The following is a 21,370-nucleotide window of genomic DNA, read 5'->3' on the forward strand; positions in this document are numbered from 1 at the left end:
CAGGGGCATGTCCCCTTAAGATATCTACCTGAGAGTGCTACACCTTTGGGAATCCTCTACGCTTGCTAATCCAGGGAAAGAACTAGAAGGAAATCTAAATTAAATCCTTAAGAAACGAGCTTATTGGGTATATTACCTAGTCTATTTCTGGATCCCGCCCTCTCTGAGTTATCTCACTGTCAGATAAGAAAATGGAACAGGATTGACGAAGAGATATGCTCCCAGTCTGGCTCTTTGATTTTGCGCTCAAGCCAAAAGGAGCGGAGGGCATGAGTTAAGCATCCTTGACAGGCGTGCTTGTGGGAGAGCCAACCTCTGGCAGCACAGCGTCTCCCAGCTGCGACGCGGACCAGCTCCGCTGACCGCTGCCCACCTCGCCTGGCAACCTCCACACCCACATGAAACCGCCTGTGTGGCAGCCAGTCACCGCACGTTTTCCTGTGCACAAAACTGGGGGAACCCCCCCGATAGAAACGTATCCTGGAGCCGAGAGCAGAGCTGGAGGTGGTTGGCTGGTGAGACTGGTCTCTCTGGGGGTCTGCGAGCGCTCGTCAGTCCCTCCACCTCTCCAACCCTGGGCACCCGATATGTACCCCGAAATCTGCCTCCCTCCCGGAGTCATAGATGAGCGCGTACACACACAAACTCTCATTCACGCACACCCACCTTGCTGCTGCCCCCCACCCTCCCCACCCCTGCCAGAAAGGTAGAGACTGGTCCGGGCTCTGCCTCAACTTTACGGGCTGTGCCTGCCCCACGCGGCACCGGAGCCTCCGCGCCTTCGCTGGGCGCCCTCCAGAGGGACACGTCCTCCTCGGGGCCCCTTACCTCTCACCGACAACTCCCGGCAGGGACTGGAGCGGACCGCGGTGGCAGCAGTGGCGGCCGAGCCTGCACCCGGGCTCTGGCTCATGGTTGGTCTTCCTCATCCGACACAAAAGAGGTAGCTTGCCGGCTTTGTCCTTTCCCAATCCAAGGGAGAACTTATTTTGCCCCCGAAATGGCCAACTTGTACGCGCCGCTTCCTGTCACAGTGCCCCCTGCCCCCGCCCCCTCCAGGCTGCGTGCTGGACCACTGCCCGGTGGCAGAGCATCCAGGCTTCCGAGTCAGTGGGGAGTGGGAAAAGGGAGGGTGGGAGGAGAAGAGAGGGAGGAGGTTGGGAAAAGGGGAGGGGGTGCAGTGGTCTTCCAAGGAGGGGAGGGGAGCAGTTCTCTGCCGAGTGCCTGTCCTTCTCCTTAGGGGCAAACCCACTTCCCAGCTAGGTAGCAACTTTCCTTCACCTTGGCCGGGCTGAAACCTTCGCATCTAATTGGGACTCTCTTGGCAGAGGCACGGACAGTTCTGGCATCCTCTCCTTCTCCTTTTCTTTTGCTCCTTTCTTACCCTCTCGTTTCCCCTTTCCCTCTTCGTCCCCCTTTCTCCCTCCCTTAACAGGGGTGTATCTGCAGAGTCTTCAGTGAGCCAGGGTACCCAGAGGGGAGGATTATTATACAGAAAGCCAGGGCGATTTTGCTGGTGGCTTTACCTCTCTGTTTAAAATCCTGAAGCAGTGCCTGCAAAGGTTGGTGAATTTCGGAGGGATCGGGTGGAGGGGAATGGGGGCAGCAGGGAGGTCGGAGGCTCTAACTTTGAAGCTCTGCTCGAGCTCGTGGCCTGCAGGAGAACCGGGACTGTCAGCCCTGGAAGAACTCTCCTGTGGTCCCAGTGCAACCGGAGGACCGCATGCTGGAGGAGACAGAGAGGGAGCGAGCTTGGGAGGCCGATGTGCAGCTCTGCCCCACACGCCGCTCAACTGCACATTGAGAGCCCCTGGAGAGGGCTTGTGCAGAACAATCTCTGGGTCAGACGGGAGGGGGACGCTCCTGTTTCCTAGCAACCCTCATCAATCTTCTCGGGATTGCTCCCTCTGAAGGAATTCGATTGGACAGCCCCTGGAAGGAAACCACGCCCCTTCAAAAAATGCTGGGCTGCTGCTTTTTCGCATTCTCCCAAATTTCTTGGGTGGAATAAGATTAGAGGGGAGTGCTGTATAATCTCCCTTCTTATTATCAGATGTTTCTACACCGCCTGCTGGCAGCGACCCTCCCTCCCCCACATTAGTTCTTTTCTAGTCCTACTTGTGGTTAGCAGACACAATGATTTTTACAGAACCTCTTCTTTCTTCTTAAAATTAAATAAATAACCTAAAATCGGTGACGTAGGCACAAAAGAGAAAAGGCACATGGAAATAGCTGTAATAGACTCCGAGCTGCAAATAAAATCCTAAACGTGAAATTCCAGGCCTCTTTCTATGTATAATTTCAAAATGAAAATTCACTGTCAATAATTTCCCCACCCTAATATACTAACTTTGTTAACCAAGGCCTGAGTTACCTGTATCCAGAGACCATTAAACTTAATGCTTTAATGCTACATTTATTCTTTAATATGTAATGTTAACTTGTTAAACAACTGCCTGCTTTTGTAAGCCAGCCGGAACATTTAGACTACAGAAACAATTTACCACTGATTCTTTTAGAGAGCCAAGGATATTTTAAAAATACTTGTATATTCCATTGTGAATGTCATTAAAACTAGAAACTTGAATATATTAAAAATTAAAATGTTATTTAATAGTGACTCTGTAAAAATGCTCGAAGTTCCCCTTCCAGTACCATTCTTTCTGACTGCAATAGGAGTGCCCAAATAGGAGAAGAATCACTCTTCCTTTGTACCGCATTGCTATTATCTCACCACAAACACATTTGACTTTCATAAGAGAGAATTTTCACAATGTCTTTCCAATAGACGACTGTACATCAAGGAACAGTGACGCAACAATGGAGAAGATAAAGTTGTATATACTGCAAGGTCTTCAGATACCCACAGAGCCACGTTGGCAGTCTGTTTTTGTTTTTTTCCTTCTTCAGACTGTTCCAGAAGATGTCTTTTTGCTTTTCTAAGAGTTTATCAGAGTCAGCTGAAATTGAACAAAGAGATGTGATTTTTAAAATTTCATTGAAAAAGTAGCTATGTTTGCACAAAGAAAGCCCTGATGTATATACTGAACTGCATTACCATATCCTGTATGTAGCCTGTTTAACATACTAAGATTTGTGATGTGTAGAGACTGAAATACTGAAGCAAATTATCAATCTGTTACCAGATCTGCTGTTATGGGACACTTTCCCTTTTTCCTCTCCCACACACACACAAAGGATTGATGAATGTAAGGGCTTTTCAGCTTGGTGGAAGCATGCTCCCTGAATTCAAATCTGTCATTGCCATCGTTTCCTAGTTTTGACCTTGGGCAAGTCTTTTAATCTCACAGTATCTGGGTTTCATCATCTGTAAAATGTGGATAATAATTTCTCATCCCTCAGAATTATTTTGAGGATTAGCAAGTACCATGTTAGCTATGTGCAACTAATTACTAGTTACCACTATCGGTCTCCAGTTTATAGTTTTATTTAACTTAATGGTAACTTAATTGTTGAACCAAGCATAATATTTACTTGAAGGCAGTTAGTCTTATACTTTAATTCTTCCTTTTTAATTTAACTTAAATTTATCATTGGGAACATAGCTTTAATTTTTAATATTTATTTGGTGTGTGTGTGTATGTGCATATGTATGTGTATCTTTCCAAGTTCCTTTTAAAAGCTTCAAGGGATAGAAATGAAGTACAGTTTCTAGCTAAGTGGCATACCAGTTGGAAATGAAATCTCTCCCTTTCCCCATCCTCCCCTAAGTATTCTAGCTGGGTTCCAACTCTAAACAATTCTAGTCCCCTGTTTTAAGTACCTTAGTATAGTATGTTTATGGCCTTTATAAAATTTGTTCAATTCACATATGTGTTTGGACATCTAGACCACTCTTTCTAGTTTATATTTTTATTAATTTAATTCATTTTTTACTAATTCATCTATATTTATTTGAATAATTAATCGTGATATTCCTTCTTAAGTTGTTTTACAGCCAGTGTTCCAACTTCTGGTAAAATGCCTGTTGCATGTGGCCCATAAAGCATACCACCCTTCATTCAGAAAGAACATTGAGATTTGATGTGTTGTCATTGTTAATTACAAATGAAAATGCCTTCCATGTTCCCATTCTGATCCAGAGTTGACTCTCACTAACGTTCTTTTTGATGTGAATGTCCATTGATTGGGTCACTCCAGAGATTTCTTTGCTGGCTTCTCCTTCCAATCAGCGGTGTGCAGTTATTTTGATTCAAACATGGGGTGTCCAGTTTGTCTGGAACAGTGCTGGCTCACACCTGCCAGGTTAGTGAGTTCACATTGCTTACTTTGTTTCTGGAAAGTGTGGGGTTTGGGCATTAAATTATGTAAACCCTCCAATCATCTGGCCAGTATCTCCTGTATCAGTCTGCCCTCACTCATCTGCCATGTGACTGTTAAATTCCCCTCTGTAACTCTTTTTCCGGAACGGGAGTGACCAGTTCTGGAGGACTAACACACACATCTCTGTAAATACATAATGCACATATTTAAAATATTAAAGTTTATATCTAATTTTCTTAGAAATATCTCTTTTTTTCAACTTCTTTCAAAATGTTTATCCTTGGATCTTTCGTACATTCTAATTTTAATTACTGTTACACAATATAAAAGTTAAAATATTCTAGTCTTAATTTTGATTGGAGCTCCAAGGCAAAGGGGTGCCAACTACCCCAGGTGCCAAAGCAGTTTTCAGATGCCCTGTGCTGGGTTTGAATGGAATACCTTTAAGCCATGTGGATTATGAAAGAGTTAAAGTCCAAGAAGCTGAGAGAGATAGGAAAACTGGAATTGAGAGAGTTTTGGGGGTGCTCTCAATATGCAGGTAGAGGATGGGGGGCAGTTATGTGCTGTCTCCTCACTTCAACTCTAGTGAGGGGTGCTGCTGCTTCAGGGAAACCGTTGCTACGTTCCTCTGGAATTAGGGTGATGTAATAGATTTGCTTTTAAATTCATAGCAGAAAAATATAAAATGCAAGAGACTGGGTGCAGATCTGTTTCCCAGAGGGCTGAAATAAAGCTGAACTTGGCAGGTAACTGCACTGCCTCCTATGACAGGTAGAAGGGCTTGCTTTTCTCTGTGTGTGTGTATGTGTGTGCGGGCGGTGGTGAGCACACAGAACAGGTGTGTTTGCTTGGATTCTAACCAGAAGGGCTTGGTGGAGAAACTTTGAATGCCCCTTAGACAGTCTATGAAGGGCATGGGACTGTGGTAGTGCGCTGTGCTGTGCTTAGTTGCTCAGTCGCGTCCAGCTCTTTGTGACCCCATGGAGTGTAGCCTGCCAGGCTCCTCTGTCCATGGGGCTTCTCCAGGCAAAAATACTGGAATGGTTTGCCTTGCCCTCCTCCAGGGGATCTTTCCAACTCAGGGATTGAACCCAAGTCTTCTGCATTGCAGGTGGATTCTTTACATTCTGAACCACCGGGGAAGCGTGGCAGTGTGGTTGTGCTTAAAGGTGCCTAGTTGAAGGTGAAAAAGAACTGCTGACCCGGTGCTTATGTGTGTGCTGTATCAACCTGGTTGGGGGGTTGCTTTTTTTGTAATTCATCAGTCTGGACAAGACACCATTTCCTAATTCACATACAACAGGCTCGGTGAAATCTGAAGGTAATGTACAGACAGCCAGGGGTTTAAAGTAGGGTAGTAACTGTTCAGTCATGAAAGCCTCACCAGAAGCAGGTCATACTTTGCAATTAGAAATCCTCCAGATCCAAGGGTCTTCACAGAACTGATTAAAACGAGATTAGAAAAGACAGCGTTGAGCACCTACTAAACCCAGGAAAAAGCAATGCTAAATGAGAGCAGTTCACACAGGACTTTTCTTATCTTGCCGTGTCTTCCATCTCTGACCTGTTGGACTCATCTCCTGATTGAGGTGGAGTGAGGTTGAGGATGTAGAACTGGCTGAGCAGAGAGGATACAGCCTGCCAGCTTCCACTGCAGGCTTCCCTGGCTCCTCTCGCTGCTCTTCAAGGCTGGGGGAGGGGAAAAACTTGAACCCAGATGGACATCAGAATTTTGATCATTATGTAGAACCTAATTCTATGTGAGTTTAGTGGATTGTTGTTATTGTTGTTTGTTTTGTCTTTTGGTTCTAAAGTGAAGGAAGCAATTTTTATCTATGAACAATCTAGAAGTCAAGGCACTGGCTTTCAATTACATCCAAAGGGACAGGGAAGAATAAGCTCTATAGGCAAGAAATGCAAGGGCAGCGGTGAGAAAAGAATACATTTGTTTTTGTGGTGCTTTATGAAACTCACTTTGTAGGCATATAAATGATCTGAGCAGTGCTTTGAATTCTTTTGCATTTTCATCCGTGCCTTTCACAAGGGAAAAAGAAGAGAAATAATTCTTGGATATTTACTATGTGTTTTGCTTTTATCCTCCATATGGTATAGTTAATAGCTGAATTGAGGTTCTAAACTTAAATGTTCAAATATTAAAATATCCATTACCCACGAGTAGCTTCTTTGGAATATTTTAATTTTTAGAATAATTGTTAATAAAAATAAATAAGGAACTAAACATAAATATTATAAAAATATTAGATTCTTTGAAAATACTCATCAGAAAAAAATTGAAGTGCTTATTTATTTGTCTTCTCTACTAAATCGGAAGTTTTACTGATAGTACTTAAGGAAATGATGAGTGTGTGGAGGATGGGGGCTCAGAGAAGTCATTCTTAGTAGACCTTTGTTGAATGAATGAATTAACCTTTAAAGATTAAAAGATCATATTGACTTCGATGGTTGAGTAAACTGAGTCCTGGATATAGCATGTATCCCAAATTTCTATGTAAGAGGAGTTTAGAATTGTTAATCTGGTTTATTGTTAATTTGCTTCACCCTCTTTAAGAGGGGAGTGATGTCATGCAATCACTTTTCTGTCTGAAATTCTTAAAACTTACTGACATGTTATAAATCTTAATAGGCATCTGAGCAATAAAAAGATTAAAATGATTAGAAGATCTTTCTAGAGGTTTTGTCTCCATTCTGTATTCATGTCAAGCAAATTGTTTTTAGTTTTGAAATGAAGTGAAAGTCATTCAGTTATGTCCTACTGTTTGTGGTCCCATGGACTGTCAGTCCACGGATTTCTCCAGGCCAGAATACTGGGGTGGGTAGCCTTTCTCTTCTCCAGGAGATCTTCTCAACCCAGGGATTGGACCCAGGTCTCCTGTATTGCAGGCAGATTCTTTTAGGTCTTTTTAAAAATAATTTTTTAGTGGTGATCAGGGATAATGTGGTGATGAAAGTTATGAGATTTATTGGTTAATGAAATGCTCTTGGCATAACTACTGCTCAGAGGAGTTAATTTATACAGATTATGTGTGGTTAGAATCACTGCTTTTACTTTGGACTCATGACTCTGGTCTCTGTAAATGATGCAGAGCACAAATGCTAAAGGGGTGCAGAAGAAGGAAAAGTGAGTGAATGGGTTTACCTTTTCACCTGTAAATTTTATCCCAGAGATTTTGGCAAAGGTTTACATTGTATGTTGTTAGATAAAACATATGGTGATATTATTGATTTTGGTCTTTTGTTGATTATTTCCTTCCTGAAAATTCATACCTATTTTTCAATACCTGGAAGAGATGACATACTGAGTGGGTCATCCCTAAGCCAGCCTTTCGATTCAGAGCAGGATCCAATTAGTTACATGTATATATATGTTATTGGAGTAGGAAATGGCAACCCACTCCAGTATCTTGCCTGAAAAATGCCATGGACAGAGGAGTCTGGCAGGTCACAGTCCATTGGGTAGGAAAAAGTCAGACACAACTGAGCAACTCACACATACATATGTATGTATGTAATCAAGTAACATTCACTGGAGACTTGCTGTTCAGTTGCTCAGTTACGTCTGACTCCATGACCCCATGGACTGCAGCACATCAGGCTTCCCTGTCCTTCACGATCTTCTGGAGTTTGCTCAAATTCATTACCATCAAGTTGATGATGCCATCCAACAATCTTATCCTCTGTCTCCCCCTTCTCCTCCTGCTCTCAATCTTTCCTAGCATCAGGGTCCTTTCCAATGAGTCAGCTCTTCCCGTCAGGTGGCCACACTATTAAAGCTAAAGCTTCAGCATCAATCCTTTCAATGAATATTCAGGGTTGATTTCCTTTAGGATTGACTGGGAGATCTCCTTGGTTTCCAAGGGAATCTCAAGAGTCTTCTCCAGCACCACAATTTGAAAACATCAATTTTTCAGTGCTCAGCCTTCTTTATGATCCAACTGTCACATCTGAACTTGACATTGGAGACTATCATGTGCCAAACACTCTGCAGAGTGTTTTGGATACCAAAGATAGAAGGTAGTAGGGACCTTGCCCTTTAAGATTTTAGTTCTGATAATGGTGAACAGAAGTGTCAACAAGTCTTTAAAAATATATGCTAGAATAGATAAGGAAGGTCCTTTAGGAAGAAGAGTGACCTTATGGAAGTGGCCACTATATACTAATCAAGATAAAAATCCTGACCTCATATCCTTTGAATAGAATGACCCATGGCAAAAGCTTATTGTTCTACAAATTTAGCACTTCAAAGCTAAAATTGAAATACATATGTGTGAGAAAGGGAAGCATAGCAGTTAGAAATGTTTTTTTTGGCAGCAATTAACACATTGCCTAACAAACAATGGATTAAGCAAATAGTGCTATCCTACTTTATTTTCTCATTATCAGGACTGTAGAAATAGGCAGTTTTTGTATTGGTTAAGTGGCTTAGTATTGTGAGAGCCAGCATTTCTCTCTTTTCCTTCATGTTGCAGTATTGCTGCTCCAGCTCCAGCTGTCACATCACTTATTCAGGAGGCAAGAATAAGCAGGATCAGAAGCATAAACTGTATTTACCCTAGGTATGTGGGATGCATGATCTTTCTCAAAACCACATAGTAAAGAAAATGAAATAAAAGGAATTCAGAATGGAAAAGAAGAAGTAATATGCTCCCTGTTTGCAGACAAAGTATACGATACATAGAAAATGCTAAAAATACTATCAGAAAATTATTACATCTAATCAGTGAATTTAGTAAAGTTGCAGGATACAAAATCAATACACAGAAATCACTTGCATTCTTATACACTAACAATGAAAATTCAGAAAGAGAAATTAAGGAATCAACCCCATTTATCATTGCAACAAAAGGAATAAAATACCTAGGAATAAACCTATGTAAGAAGACAAAATAGCTGTATAATAAGACACTGCTGAAAGAAATTAAAGATAACATATACAGATATTTCATGTCCCTGGGTTGGAAGAATCAATATTGTGAAAATGACTATGCTACCACATGCAATCTGTAGATTCAAGGTAATCCCTATCAAATTACTAATGGCATTTTTCACAAAATTAGAACAAAATATTTCACAATTTGTATGGAAGCACAAAAGACCCAGAATAGCCAAAGCAATCTTGAGAAAGAAGAATGGAGCTAGAGGTATCAACCTACCTGACTTCAGACTAGACTACAAAACTACAGTCATCAAGACAGTATGGTATTGGTGCAAAAAGAGAAATATAGAACAATGGAACACGATAGCCCAGAGATAAACCCACGTACCCATGGGCACCTTGTTTTTGACAGAGGAGGTAAGAATATACAGTGGGGCAAAGATAGTTTCTTCAATAAGTGGTGCTGGAAAACTGGACAGCTACATGTATAAGAATGAAATTAGAACACTTCCTAACACCATACACAAAGATAAACTCAAAATGAATTAAAGACCTAAATGAAAGGCCAGACACTATACAACTCTTAGAGAAAAACATAGGCAGAACACTCTATAACATAAATCACATCAAGATCCTCTATGACCCACCCCCTAGAGTAATGGAAATACAAACAAAAATAAACAAATGGGGCCTAATTAAACTTAAAAGCTTTGTACAGCAAAGAAAACCATAAACAAGGTGAAAAGACAACCCTCAGAGTGAGATAAAATAATAGCAATGAGATAGATGACAAAGGATTAATTTCCAAACTGTACAAGCAGCTCATGCAACTAAATACCAGAAAAACAAACAACCCAGTCAAAATGTGAACAAGACCTAAACAGACATTTCTCCAAAAAAGACATACAGATGGCCAATAAACACATGAAATGATGTTCAACATTGCTCATTATTAGAGAAATGTAAATCAAAACTACAATGAGATATCGCCTTACACCAGTCAGAATGGCCATCATCCAAAAATCGACAAATAATAAATTCTGAAGAGGATGTGGAGAAAGGGAATGCTCTTGCACTGTTGGTGGGAATTTGAATTGATTCAGCCACTATGGAAGACAGAATAGAGAATCCTTAAAAAACTAGGAATAAAATTATCATATGATTCAACAATCCCACTACTGGGCATATACCCTGAAGAAAACTATAATTTAAAAAGACACATGTACCCCAGTGTTCATTGCAGCTGTATTTACAATATCTAGGACATGTAAGCAACTTAGATGTCCATTGACAGATGCATGAATAAAAATGTTGTGGTACATAAACACAGTTGAATATTACTCAGCCACAAAAGGAACAGTGCTAATCAGGAGGATGAACCTAGGGCCTGTTATACAGAGTAAAGTAAGTCAGAAAGAGAAAAACAAATATCATATATTAACACACATATATGGAATTGAGAAAGATGATACTGACAAACCTATTTGCAGGACAGCATTGGAGATGCAGACATAGAGAACAGACTTATGGACACGGTGTGGCGAGGGAAGGAGAGGGTGAGATGAATGGACAGAGTAGCATGGAAACATATACACTGCCATATGTAAAATAGATAGCCAGTGGGAATTTGTCGTATGACTCAGGGTACTCAAACTGGGGCTCTGTGACAACCTAGAGGGGTGGGATGGTGTGGGAGGTGGGAAGGAAGCTCAAGAGGGAGGGGACCCTCTGAGCCAGGTATGTATACCTCTGGCTGATTCATGTTGATGTAGAGCAGAAACCAACACAATATTGTAAACAAACTGGAGTGGGTAGCCTATCCCTTCTCCAGGGGATTTTCCCAACCCAGGAATCGAACCAGAGTCTCCTGCATTGCAGGCAGATTCTTTACTAACTGAGTTACCAGGGAAGCCCCATCCTTCAGTTAAAAGTAAATAAATTAAAAAAACATAATAATATTATCATTTATGTCTAACTGGCCAGACCTTTCCATATGACTGCCCCTAGCTACATAGTTGGTTCGAAACATGCAATTTGCTTTTCTAGCTTCTTTAGTGTACGGTATCAAGAAAGAGGGTGAATGGAGCTGGCAGCTGAGTCAGCTGGCTTAAAGTGTCTGACTTGGGCAGTAATCTCACTGCTTCCCTCTTAAATCACTTCTATGCTGGAGACAGTGTTCCAGTCCATAGTCTAATTTTTTAAAAAATTTATTTAAGTGTAGTTGATTTACAATGTTGTATTCATTTCTATTGTACAGCAAAGAGAGTCCATTATACATATATATACTCTTTCATATTCTATTACATTATAGGTTTTCACTGGATATTGTATATGGTTCTCTGTTCCATATAGTAGGACCTTGTTGTTTATCCATCCTATATATAGTAGTTTGCCTCTGCTACTCCCAAACTCCTAATCATTCAAGTCTAATTTTGACTTGAAATTGGGGGACATAAATAGATCTGTCATGGAAGGGAAAATTTTTGTAGTTACCTATTGAGAGCATTCACTCTTTGTTCCTTTATAGGCTGTGGCTAAGTGACTATTCAGGATCAAGGTCAAGTGTAGTTCCTATTATTAATTATCTTAATATCTGGCTCATGCTTTATCTGAAAGCAATATGGATCATTTAATACTCTTAGGGCTTAAAAGTATGTTTCCTTTTAAAGGAAATGCTAAGTTGCAATGCAAACTGTTTGTATCGATAGGTATAAGCACAAATTCCAAACAATGATGCCCTACAGTTCAGTTATTTGGAAGACTGTTCAGTAAAGAGTAAATGCACTTTTAAGTATGCAAAAAAAAAAAAAAAAAAAGTGGATCCTCAAGCATGAATGTTGTGCAGAGATATCCCTCTAGTGGTTCTATTCTGGGGACTCATTTAATAATAAATATTTACTGAGGGCCTGATCCATGCCAGGTAATGTGCTATCTGCTAGGTGTGAGGATAGATTAATTCAATATAGCTCTGGATGTTACGGAACATACAGCCAGAAAAATGCTTTCAATCAATATAAGCTTTATTTTTAGGAATGTTCCAACCAGAATCCTTATGACCATGGGAGATGTCACAAGTTCTCAGTATCATATTTCAGGTTATTTTACTCTGATCCACAATACTCTGCTTTTAAATTTGTTTTGCTACTTTGGAAATGTACTTTTCATTAGAAACAAAAGCAAACAAACAAAAAGTTGCTTCCTCTGTCTCTATATTTCCTCCTTTAACCTTTTATATGTTTAAGCAATATTTAATAACTTCTCTAGGTTTATAAAACACTAGGTTTATAAGCGTTTTTTAATGTGAAAGTCAATGTGCCTATTGGGAAATCTTTTCATAAGAAAAACCATGTCCATTTCAGTTAGAATTGTTTTGGCCTGATCTAGTGTAAGAACACTGGAAAAGAAGAAAGATTCTCTTTATAGGTGGGGATACCACAAAATGGCAACATAAGATGTTAAGATTTGCTGTCATTTCTAGTCCAGAATTTAATAAAATTAATTCAAGATTTCAGGAAAATTTTTTCTCAGGCAAAACATATGTTGCTGGAATTATTGAGTCAAAACCTTAATAAGGCAGTTGTTTTTATCTTCTAGTTTGGTTTGGTAGTGGAGACTCCATCACTGAGGGCATGACATTTCAATTAGAAGTTATGTCAAACTAGTAGTAACAACTACACATAAAATCCATTCTGTTCAAATGAGAATCTCGTAGCCTGAGAAGGAAAGTTGGATTAAAGTTCCGGAGGAAATGTTTATTAAAACTACATGGTAGTCACAATTCTTTACTTTTGTGATCCATTATTTTTCCTAAAGCATAATTATTTTGATTCTAAAAGTTGTAGAATTCATGTACTCTTATTAGTAGCGATGATTAGAATGCAGTGCAAAGTTGTGGTTCTTAAGGTTTGCAGGGAAGAAGGGCAAATCCCTTTTTGTACCTTAAATGAAATATTTTTTGTTCCTTAGAGTATTGCTTAAGTAATAAAGTTGCTCTTGCCCATCTATTCTTTAATAGTATGTTTCCTAAATGGATGTTCCAGGAATATGAATAGATCAGAGAATAGTTGAATAAGAACAGTGAAAGGCTTACCAAGAAGTCAGCTGATTGAGTGCTTCTCAAACTTTTTTTTCTGCCCAGAACTCATGATGATCTTCCAGCTGGCTGTCATTCTCGAAGGTGCATCTCACATTATTCTGAATTCTGTTGTCTGCTGTAACTCAATTCCTTTTTCTTCCACTGAAGACTGTTGGAGTGCGGGTGAGTATTGGAATGAAGTATTGAGTATTTCACTATTCCAAATACTGAATTCTCCATAGTGAATATTGGAATGAGTTATTGGAATGCAGGTGAGAAGGAATGACTATTCTAGGAGTGCCCTTGTATCTCTTCTGGTTGACATACAAAGTGAAACACTCAGAAGCCTTGTCACTTTATCACAGGATAGAAACTATTGACCTCTTTTACTTTCTGTCTTGCAGAAATAGTCGTGGTGAATCAGTGAATCTCATTGATTTATAATGTGTTAGTTTCTGCTGTACAGCAAAAGTGATTCAGTTTTGTGTATATATATATATATATGTGTGTGTGTGTGTGTGTGTATACATATATATATTCCTTTCCATTATGGTTTATTACAGGATATTGAATATAGTTCCCTATACTATATAGTAGGGTTTCCCTGATAACTCATTTGGTAAAGAATCCGCCTGCAATTCAGGAAACCCCAGTTCAATTCCTAGACCAGGAAGATCCGCTGGGGAAGGGATAGGCTACCCACTCCAGTATTCTTGGGCTTCCCTTGTGGCTTAGCTGGTAAAGAATCTGTCTGCAATGTAGGAGACCTGGGTTTGATCCCAGGGTTGGGAAGATGCCCTGGAGAAGGAAAAGGCTACTGTTTAACTATAATATTCCTTTCCATTATGGTTTATTAAGGATATTGAATATAGTTCCTTGTGCTATATGGTAGGACCTCATTGCTTATCCATTGCATATATAATAGTTTGCATCAGCTAATCCCAAATTCCCAAATAGAAACATTTTCACCTTGACCAGCACTTTTGGGTTTTCGAAATGCCTTCATGTCTGGAAAACTTATTGTGTTTTTTTTTAAGCTACTGTGCATATTTTCTGGATGAAGAACCTAAGGCAGAGAAAAAGTTAGCTGACTTATTCTAGGTCATACAGTAAATGAGCGGTAAAGCCAGAACCTTAATCAAGCTAATGGATTTTAAATCCAGTATGTATTCTAAGACCCTATCTTGCCTCTCCTTATTCCTTTTCACTGAATGATGCTTTTCTGCTTCTCCCATTTTACCACAAGCCACGCTGTGCTTACCGGTGGTCTATATTTAGGTTGTTCCTTATATACCTAAACTTCATTCCCCTTCAAAATTCTGTTGAGTATTTCTTTTTCCCTTTCACAGAGCTTTCATCTTTAGTAGCTTTGCCATTTGTAAAAAATGTTAGCAAATAAACCATCCCTACTAAGGGCTTTAGCCTGGTAATTTTCTCTCCCAGTTAAGTTTTTACTTTAAGGAGTAATAGCATGACTGAAAGTTTCAGGTAATTTGAAAATTAATAAGATTATGTACCTACTGTGACTGTAATGATTGGGAGTATGTGGTGATTGATCTCTATATAAATTAAAATGAAATAAGCCAAAATTTTAAGAGAATATTTTGGTTATTATCTGTGATCTCCTCCTTCCTCCATGATCCAGTCAACTTCATAATGAACTATCAGGAAAGGTACTATGTCTTCTTGTTCAGTGTTCTTTGCCTGAAATATAGCACAGTGCATGGAACACACTTGTTGAATGAATGAATTTAAGCAATATTGCCAACAATCCGCTTGATGATAACCATAGAAGGAAGATGTAGGACATATAAAAACTGATATTACGATAATGTAATTACAAAACATGTGATTCTCAGAGGTGAGATTAATTAGGTGTGTTTGGTAGGACTGACTAAATTATGCTGCAGTAATAGCAATCCCTGAATCTTGCTGGTTTATGACAACACTCATAATACATGTTGTTTGAAGGTTGACTAGGAGCTCCGTTTCATATTGTCCTCACTCTGGGATCCAAGCTGAAGGAGCAGCCACTCACCCTATGGAACCCTGTCAGTTGTGGCAAACGGAAAGGAGAGCTCGAGGGTCCCACATCAGTATTTAAATGTACTGACCAGCAAGAGACACATACATTTTATTCACAGCTCATTGGGCGAAAGTAATCCCAGAAACCATAAGGGGGCAGAGATGCAATTCTACCCCATGTCCACAAGGCGGAGGACCTGAAACAGCTGTGAACGGCACTAATCATTACCATACTGGAGAACGGTATTCATCTTGTGTGTAAGCTGTATCTGTAGTATGTATTTTCCCATAGCAAAAATTAAGTATTTCTGTTTTTTGACCATTTTCTATGGATCGGGCATTGTGCCAGTGATTTACATACATTTCCTTCTAATTCATACAACAGTTATGAGAGGGAGCAAATATTAATACTCTATATAGATGAAGAAGCTGAAGTGAAGTGAGTATTCTGCCCACTTAGTGAGTAGTGGGGTTCATGTTAGAGCTCAGGTCTTCCGGACTCCACAGATGATGCCCTTGACAGTCATGCAGTGTTGTTTTGCTGTAATACCTATATGTTTGCTTTTAGTGGTGATTTTCACCAGATTCCTGAATGTCCTTTTATCCATAATGCTGAGCTAGCATGCTTCTGGTCAACTGAAAGTTGAAAATCAACACTCTGTTCTTGCTACCGAGACTAAGACTGTAATATTTCTGATTTAAAAGGAGAGTTACCATGAGACCATTCAGATAAACGAACAGTCAAGATTGATTAAACTCATGAGACCAATTGTGTTATTCTGATAAAATCAAGTTCTAGATCCTGTTTCTATTGATTGTTTAAAATGCTGGGTCAGTGCTTGAAAATTGCAAATGATAGCCCCAACGTATTTACCGTGCTCGAATTATTCTCTTAAAATTGAAACTGCCTTGTGGAAATATTGTTTCCAGGCTTTCAAAATAAATATTAACTTCATACTTAGGTTTCTTTTTTTTCCTGCAGAACTTGTCTTCTGTGAAGGACAAGCATTTTTTTTTTCTGTACGAAAAGTTTTCAAGATTACTTTTGGCATTGTCTTTCATACTATTGCAGATTCTTTGAAACAGAACATTAATTTTTGGTTGAGTGAGGGCATCTCTTTTCTCCGTGTCTCGTATTTCCAGGCCTTTATGAATTAGGATAGCTCTGCCTGGCCTCTCTTCCCTTTTCTCGTCACTCCTCAGTGGAGGAGTCAACCTTCATATTCATGTGCAGGGGAGGATGAGAAGGACACATGAAGTGTAACCTCTTCCCCTTTACTTTTTGTGGCATCTGCCAGCTTGTAGAGATCCTGTTTTCATGTTTGTTCAATTCTAAGACACATTTTTAAAAATATTTATTTTTAAATTGAAGGATAATTGCTTTACAATTTTTTTTTTTCTGTCAAATGTCAACAAGTATCAGCCATGGGTACACTCATGTTCCCCTCCCTCCCATCTCCCTCCCCATCCCACCCTTCTAGATTGTCACAGAGTCCCTGTTTGAGTTCCCTGAGGCATATAGCAGGTTCCCAGTGGCTGTCTGTTCTACATATGGTGTTGTAAGTTTCCATGTTACTTTCTCCATACATCTCACCCTCTCCCTCCTCCCCTCCTGCCATGCCCATAAGTCTGTTCTCTATGTCAGTTCAGTTCAGTTGCTCAGTCGTATCCGACTTTTTGCAACCCCATGAATTGCAGCACACCAGGCTTCCCTGTCCATCACCAACTCCCGGAGTTCACTCACACTCAAGTCCATCGAGTCGGTGATGCCATCCAGCCATCTCATCCTCTGTTGTCCCCTTCTCCTCCTGCCCTCAATCCCTCCCAGCATCAGAGTCTTTTCCAATGAATCAACTCTTCGCATGAGGTGGCCAAAGTACTGGAGTTTCAGCTTTAGCATCATTCGTTCCAAAGAAATCCCAGGGCTGATCTCCTTCAGAATGGACTGGTTGGATCTGACACATTAAAAAAAAAAACAACCCTAATTTTATTGAAGTATAGCTGATTTACAGTGTTGTGATAGCTTCTGCTGTACAGCAAAATGATTCAGTTATACATATATATATATATTTATATATAAACATATATTCCTTTTCATATTCTTTTCCATTATGGTTTACCTTGGGATATTGACTGTAGTTCCCTATACAGTAGGACCTTGTTTGTCATTCTGTGTACAGTAGTTTGCGTCTGCTAATTCCAAACTCCAATCCATCATTCCCCTCCCCCTTGGTAAACACAAGTCTGTTCTCTATGCCAAGACACACTTTTAAAATAACTGAGCATCTCTGAATAAACATACGTCTTATGACTAATGGCAGGTCCTAGTTTAAATGATAGACAGGGTTCATTTCTTTCTCAGGGGTGCATAAAGTAGTGGCATGCTTTACACATTTGTCATTAGATGAATATGGTATTCTGTTTTCCTCTCTAACATATGGTAGATAGCCTGACTGTAGGGCGCAGTGTTAGGAATTCACTGTGACTGCACGTGCAAGTCATTACCCCAACAGTTTCCCTAGTCATAAAGATGATGTCTCCATCCTCCTAACATTGTAATCAGTTCTCATTTGGTTTTGAACTTCAGTAAGGGGAGAGGAGTGTTATATATTCAACATGAGAATCTCTGAATCTCGTATATTGGATCAGACACCTTGGTAACAGGTCAGGAATAGAAGTTGGGGAGAAGAGAATTGTGGAGGTAGAGGTACATTACCAAAGCCAGACCCTAAAACAGTCCAAGAGGGTTTTGGCTTCCAAGCAACGGCAGAGGTGGAAGTCATGGTTTTTTGACTTTGGTGGGCAGTAACTCTCTATAGCACAACATATGGCTATTTTTTTTTAAATCATTTTATTATTGGCTTTTAACTCATGCTCCCTGGGTGGGTGGCATTAGGCCTCAGGCTTTAGTAAATTGGCCAGGTGGGATTTTGTCTTTGATGGGTCACTGAAGCACATAACTTTGTCCCAGGAAAGTGGCAGTTTTATTCAGGCAAGGCTACGAGCACCTGTGCCTTCGATGCAGTCGGGCAGTGCAGGTGACTTTAGCCTTCCTGGATATAGATGCCTTTAGGTAAGACTGTGACAGAAAGACCTTGAGATTCATAGGCACAACTTGGCTGAATAATTTCAGGTGGAGCAAAGTTTAGTCCTTTTAGACCTTGAAAGGAATAATGATATTTGCGGCTTTAAGACTGCAACACAGCTGAATTTTGCAGGTTCTACAGGACTCTGTGAGGTTCTGGTTCTGCTCCATTTGTACCAGGGCTGTTGTGAGCAGTGCTAGACCAGCTGATGCACATTCTGCTCATCCTTATGCCACCTGTCTGCAAGGCTAATACATAAATGTATAGCAGGAACAAACTATGTAGTCTTGAGTTGGCTTGAAACTTGTTAACTGAATAAACTTTCACTGTGGAACCTGTTTTCACAGACCCAAACTATGGGTTTTCCCAGGAAAGTGTGGTAGATTTTTATGAATGAATAACTGAAAATGAATGGAAGCTCTTTTAATGAAGAGAATATAATGTTCTCCTGGGATGGTAATGATGTAACTCAAAGTTAGGTTGTTGCAAACCCACTGTCTAAGAAGGCAAATGAAAGTTATATCTTTTAACAGTAGAAAAATTAAGTTTTACCAGTCAATTAAGATGCAACTGGAGGTGGTACATATATACAATGGAATACTATTAAGCCACAAAACGAAACGCAATTGTGTCATTTGTAGAGATGAGGATGGACTTAGAGACTGTTATACAGAGTGAAGTAAGTCAGAGAAAGACAAATATCATATGTTAATGCATATATGTGGAATCTAGAAAAATGATATAGATGATCTTATTTGCAAAGCACAAATAGAGACACAGACATAGAGAACAAATCTATAGATACCAGGGGGGAAGTGGTGTTTGGAGGAATTAGCAGATTGAGATTGACACATATGTACTACTGATACTACGCATAAAACAGATGACTCTGAGTACATACCGTATAGCAGAGAGAGGTCTACTTATTGCTTTGGGGTGACCTGAATGAGAAGTCAAAAGGGAGGTGCTATATGTATATTTTGCTGTACAGTAGAGACTAACACAACCTTGTAAAGTAACTATACTCCAATAAAAATAATTAAAAAATAAAAAGGAACTAGAACGATTAGCCAAAAACAAAATAAAGGAAGTCTGGCTTACTGAGTTGAAGAAAGAGAGTTGCTTATTAGAAAAGCTGTATTTTAGCTCACAGACTAGACAAATGTGAAGGGAAAAATGAGATCTTAAAGGCCAGGGGAGTCAGATATAAAACGGAAAGAACTGAACCTGCCCTTAATTGCTCTGAAGAAGGTAAGGGCAAGATATTGGTTTAGTTGGTACTAGGACAGAAAAGGCGACTGGGACTCAAAGAATTCTGACAGAAAGAGAATAGCAGGATTAAATAACTATGCTGGAAGGAACTAGGATCCAAATGACTATGGAGAAGAAATTCTTAAAGCTGAAGATAGAGAATTCCTTGTGAGAATATTTGTGTCATTATACCTGGAAGACCAGGATGACTATGCCATTTAGTTATAAGGAAATTTGGACACATTTACAAGGAGGAACTTAGGAATATTAGTGCAAAATACTCAAACCATTATGAATTATTACAAGGGGAAGTCAGGTATTCTCTTTGTCCTGAGGGAACCTACCTGAAATTTATGGAATTCATATTCTGTAGGAAGACACAACAAAGATGCAATACATAGAACAATAGATTGTGGTTTTGACTATATGTCAGTCTATAGAGAAATACCCTAATGGTGGAAAGTGTTAGTTGCTCAGTTGTGTCCTACTCTTTGTGACACCATGGACTGTAGCCTGAAAGGCTCCTCTGTCCATGGGGATTCTCCAGGCCAGAATACTGGAGTGGGTAGCCATTCCCTTCTCCAGGGGATCTTCCCAACCCAGGGATCAAACCCAGGTCTCCTGTATAGCAGGCAGATTCTCTACTGTCTGAGCCATCAGGGAAGCCCACCTAATGGTGGGAGTTAACCAGAAAAAGGAGAGAAAATGGGCAAAATACTTCAGGTAGAACCAGGCTAACTGATTTTATCTCTCTTACTCTGATGAGGCTCCAGAAGAGAACATCTAGAAGAGTTAAAAAAACAAGCTTCTTGACTAGAGAAACCCATGGAAAGACAATGGAGAGAAGTCAAGCTCAGCAAACTCAACTAGCACAGGAATGGGTAGCTTTTTCCTTCTCCAGGGTATCTTCCCATCCCAGGGATCGAACCCAGGTCTCCTCATTGCAGGTGGATTCTTTACCAGCTAAGCCACACAGGAAGCCCAAACAGAGAAGGAAACCAACTCAAATAATAATTGAATTGTTGCAAGTCATTATGGATGTTGCATCATTAGATATTGCTGACGACTCAACACTGGGGTGAGAGAAACATAGAAGTCAAAGGAGAAAGGAGTATTAAGATATGTTGAATATACTGAATAGGAGAAAAAGTGCTTTAAATGACTAGGGCTGCTGACATTGCAATTTTTCAAACATTGAAAAAAACAAAACAAAACAAAACTAAAACAAAACAAGCAACTTGAAGATGGGAATAGTATAACTGGATGATTTTCTCCTGATAGACTTATTCCTAACATTAACCTGTTGGTGGAATTGAGCTTAATCTTCTTACAGGTTGTGGATTCCAAGCATCTCTTATAAACTGACTAGTATTTTAGCCAGACTGACACTGAAATTCTCTCTATCCATTTTCCTTTCTCTCAGATACCAGTGATGCTTTGGCATTCCTGAATACTGTATTTAGAAGCATAATGTTGAATGTGATAACTTTTAGAGATAAGTAATGCTTTTTATCCCTAAATTTCATGGATATGCAGCAAATACTATGATAATATTTAATACCCTATTAACTTTCCAGACCATTAAAAGGGCTTTTCTTGAAAGATTTAGCGATGAATATATTGTCTTGAGTATCTAGAAGAATTAACAAGACTGGAACCTCTGAAGTCTTCTCCCTAGCATAGAGAATTCACCCTGTTGAGGTTGAGTGAAATAAAAATTTGAGGAGCATTGATTTTGGGCTACTAATTTCA

General features: G+C 39.8%; 1 protein-coding gene across 29 annotated transcripts in view; it reads left to right on the plus strand.

The window, feature by feature from the left end:
- The window catches only part of LOC129659044 (uncharacterized), a 464,676-nt gene that overhangs the window by 118,196 nt on the left and 325,110 nt on the right, over nt 1-21,370 (plus strand). For 26 of the 29 annotated variants that reach the window (XR_008717762.1, XR_008717763.1, XR_008717761.1 and 23 more), the window contains one exon: nt 13,320-13,439. Coding sequence is in view for 25 of the 29 variants with exons in the window: in XM_055590091.1 (XP_055446066.1) it covers nt 13,320-13,439 (120 nt within the window). In the remaining 4 variants the exon portion in view is untranslated. Of the gene's footprint in view, nt 1-8,774; nt 8,862-13,319; nt 13,440-21,370 lie in introns of all 29 variants that reach the window. The other 3 variants (XR_008717760.1, XM_055590079.1, XM_055590077.1) reach the window with 1 other exon arrangement.

This window comes from Bubalus kerabau, chromosome 8 (genome assembly GCF_029407905.1).
Source record: "Bubalus kerabau isolate K-KA32 ecotype Philippines breed swamp buffalo chromosome 8, PCC_UOA_SB_1v2, whole genome shotgun sequence".
Taxonomy (NCBI): Eukaryota; Metazoa; Chordata; class Mammalia; order Artiodactyla; family Bovidae; genus Bubalus; species Bubalus kerabau.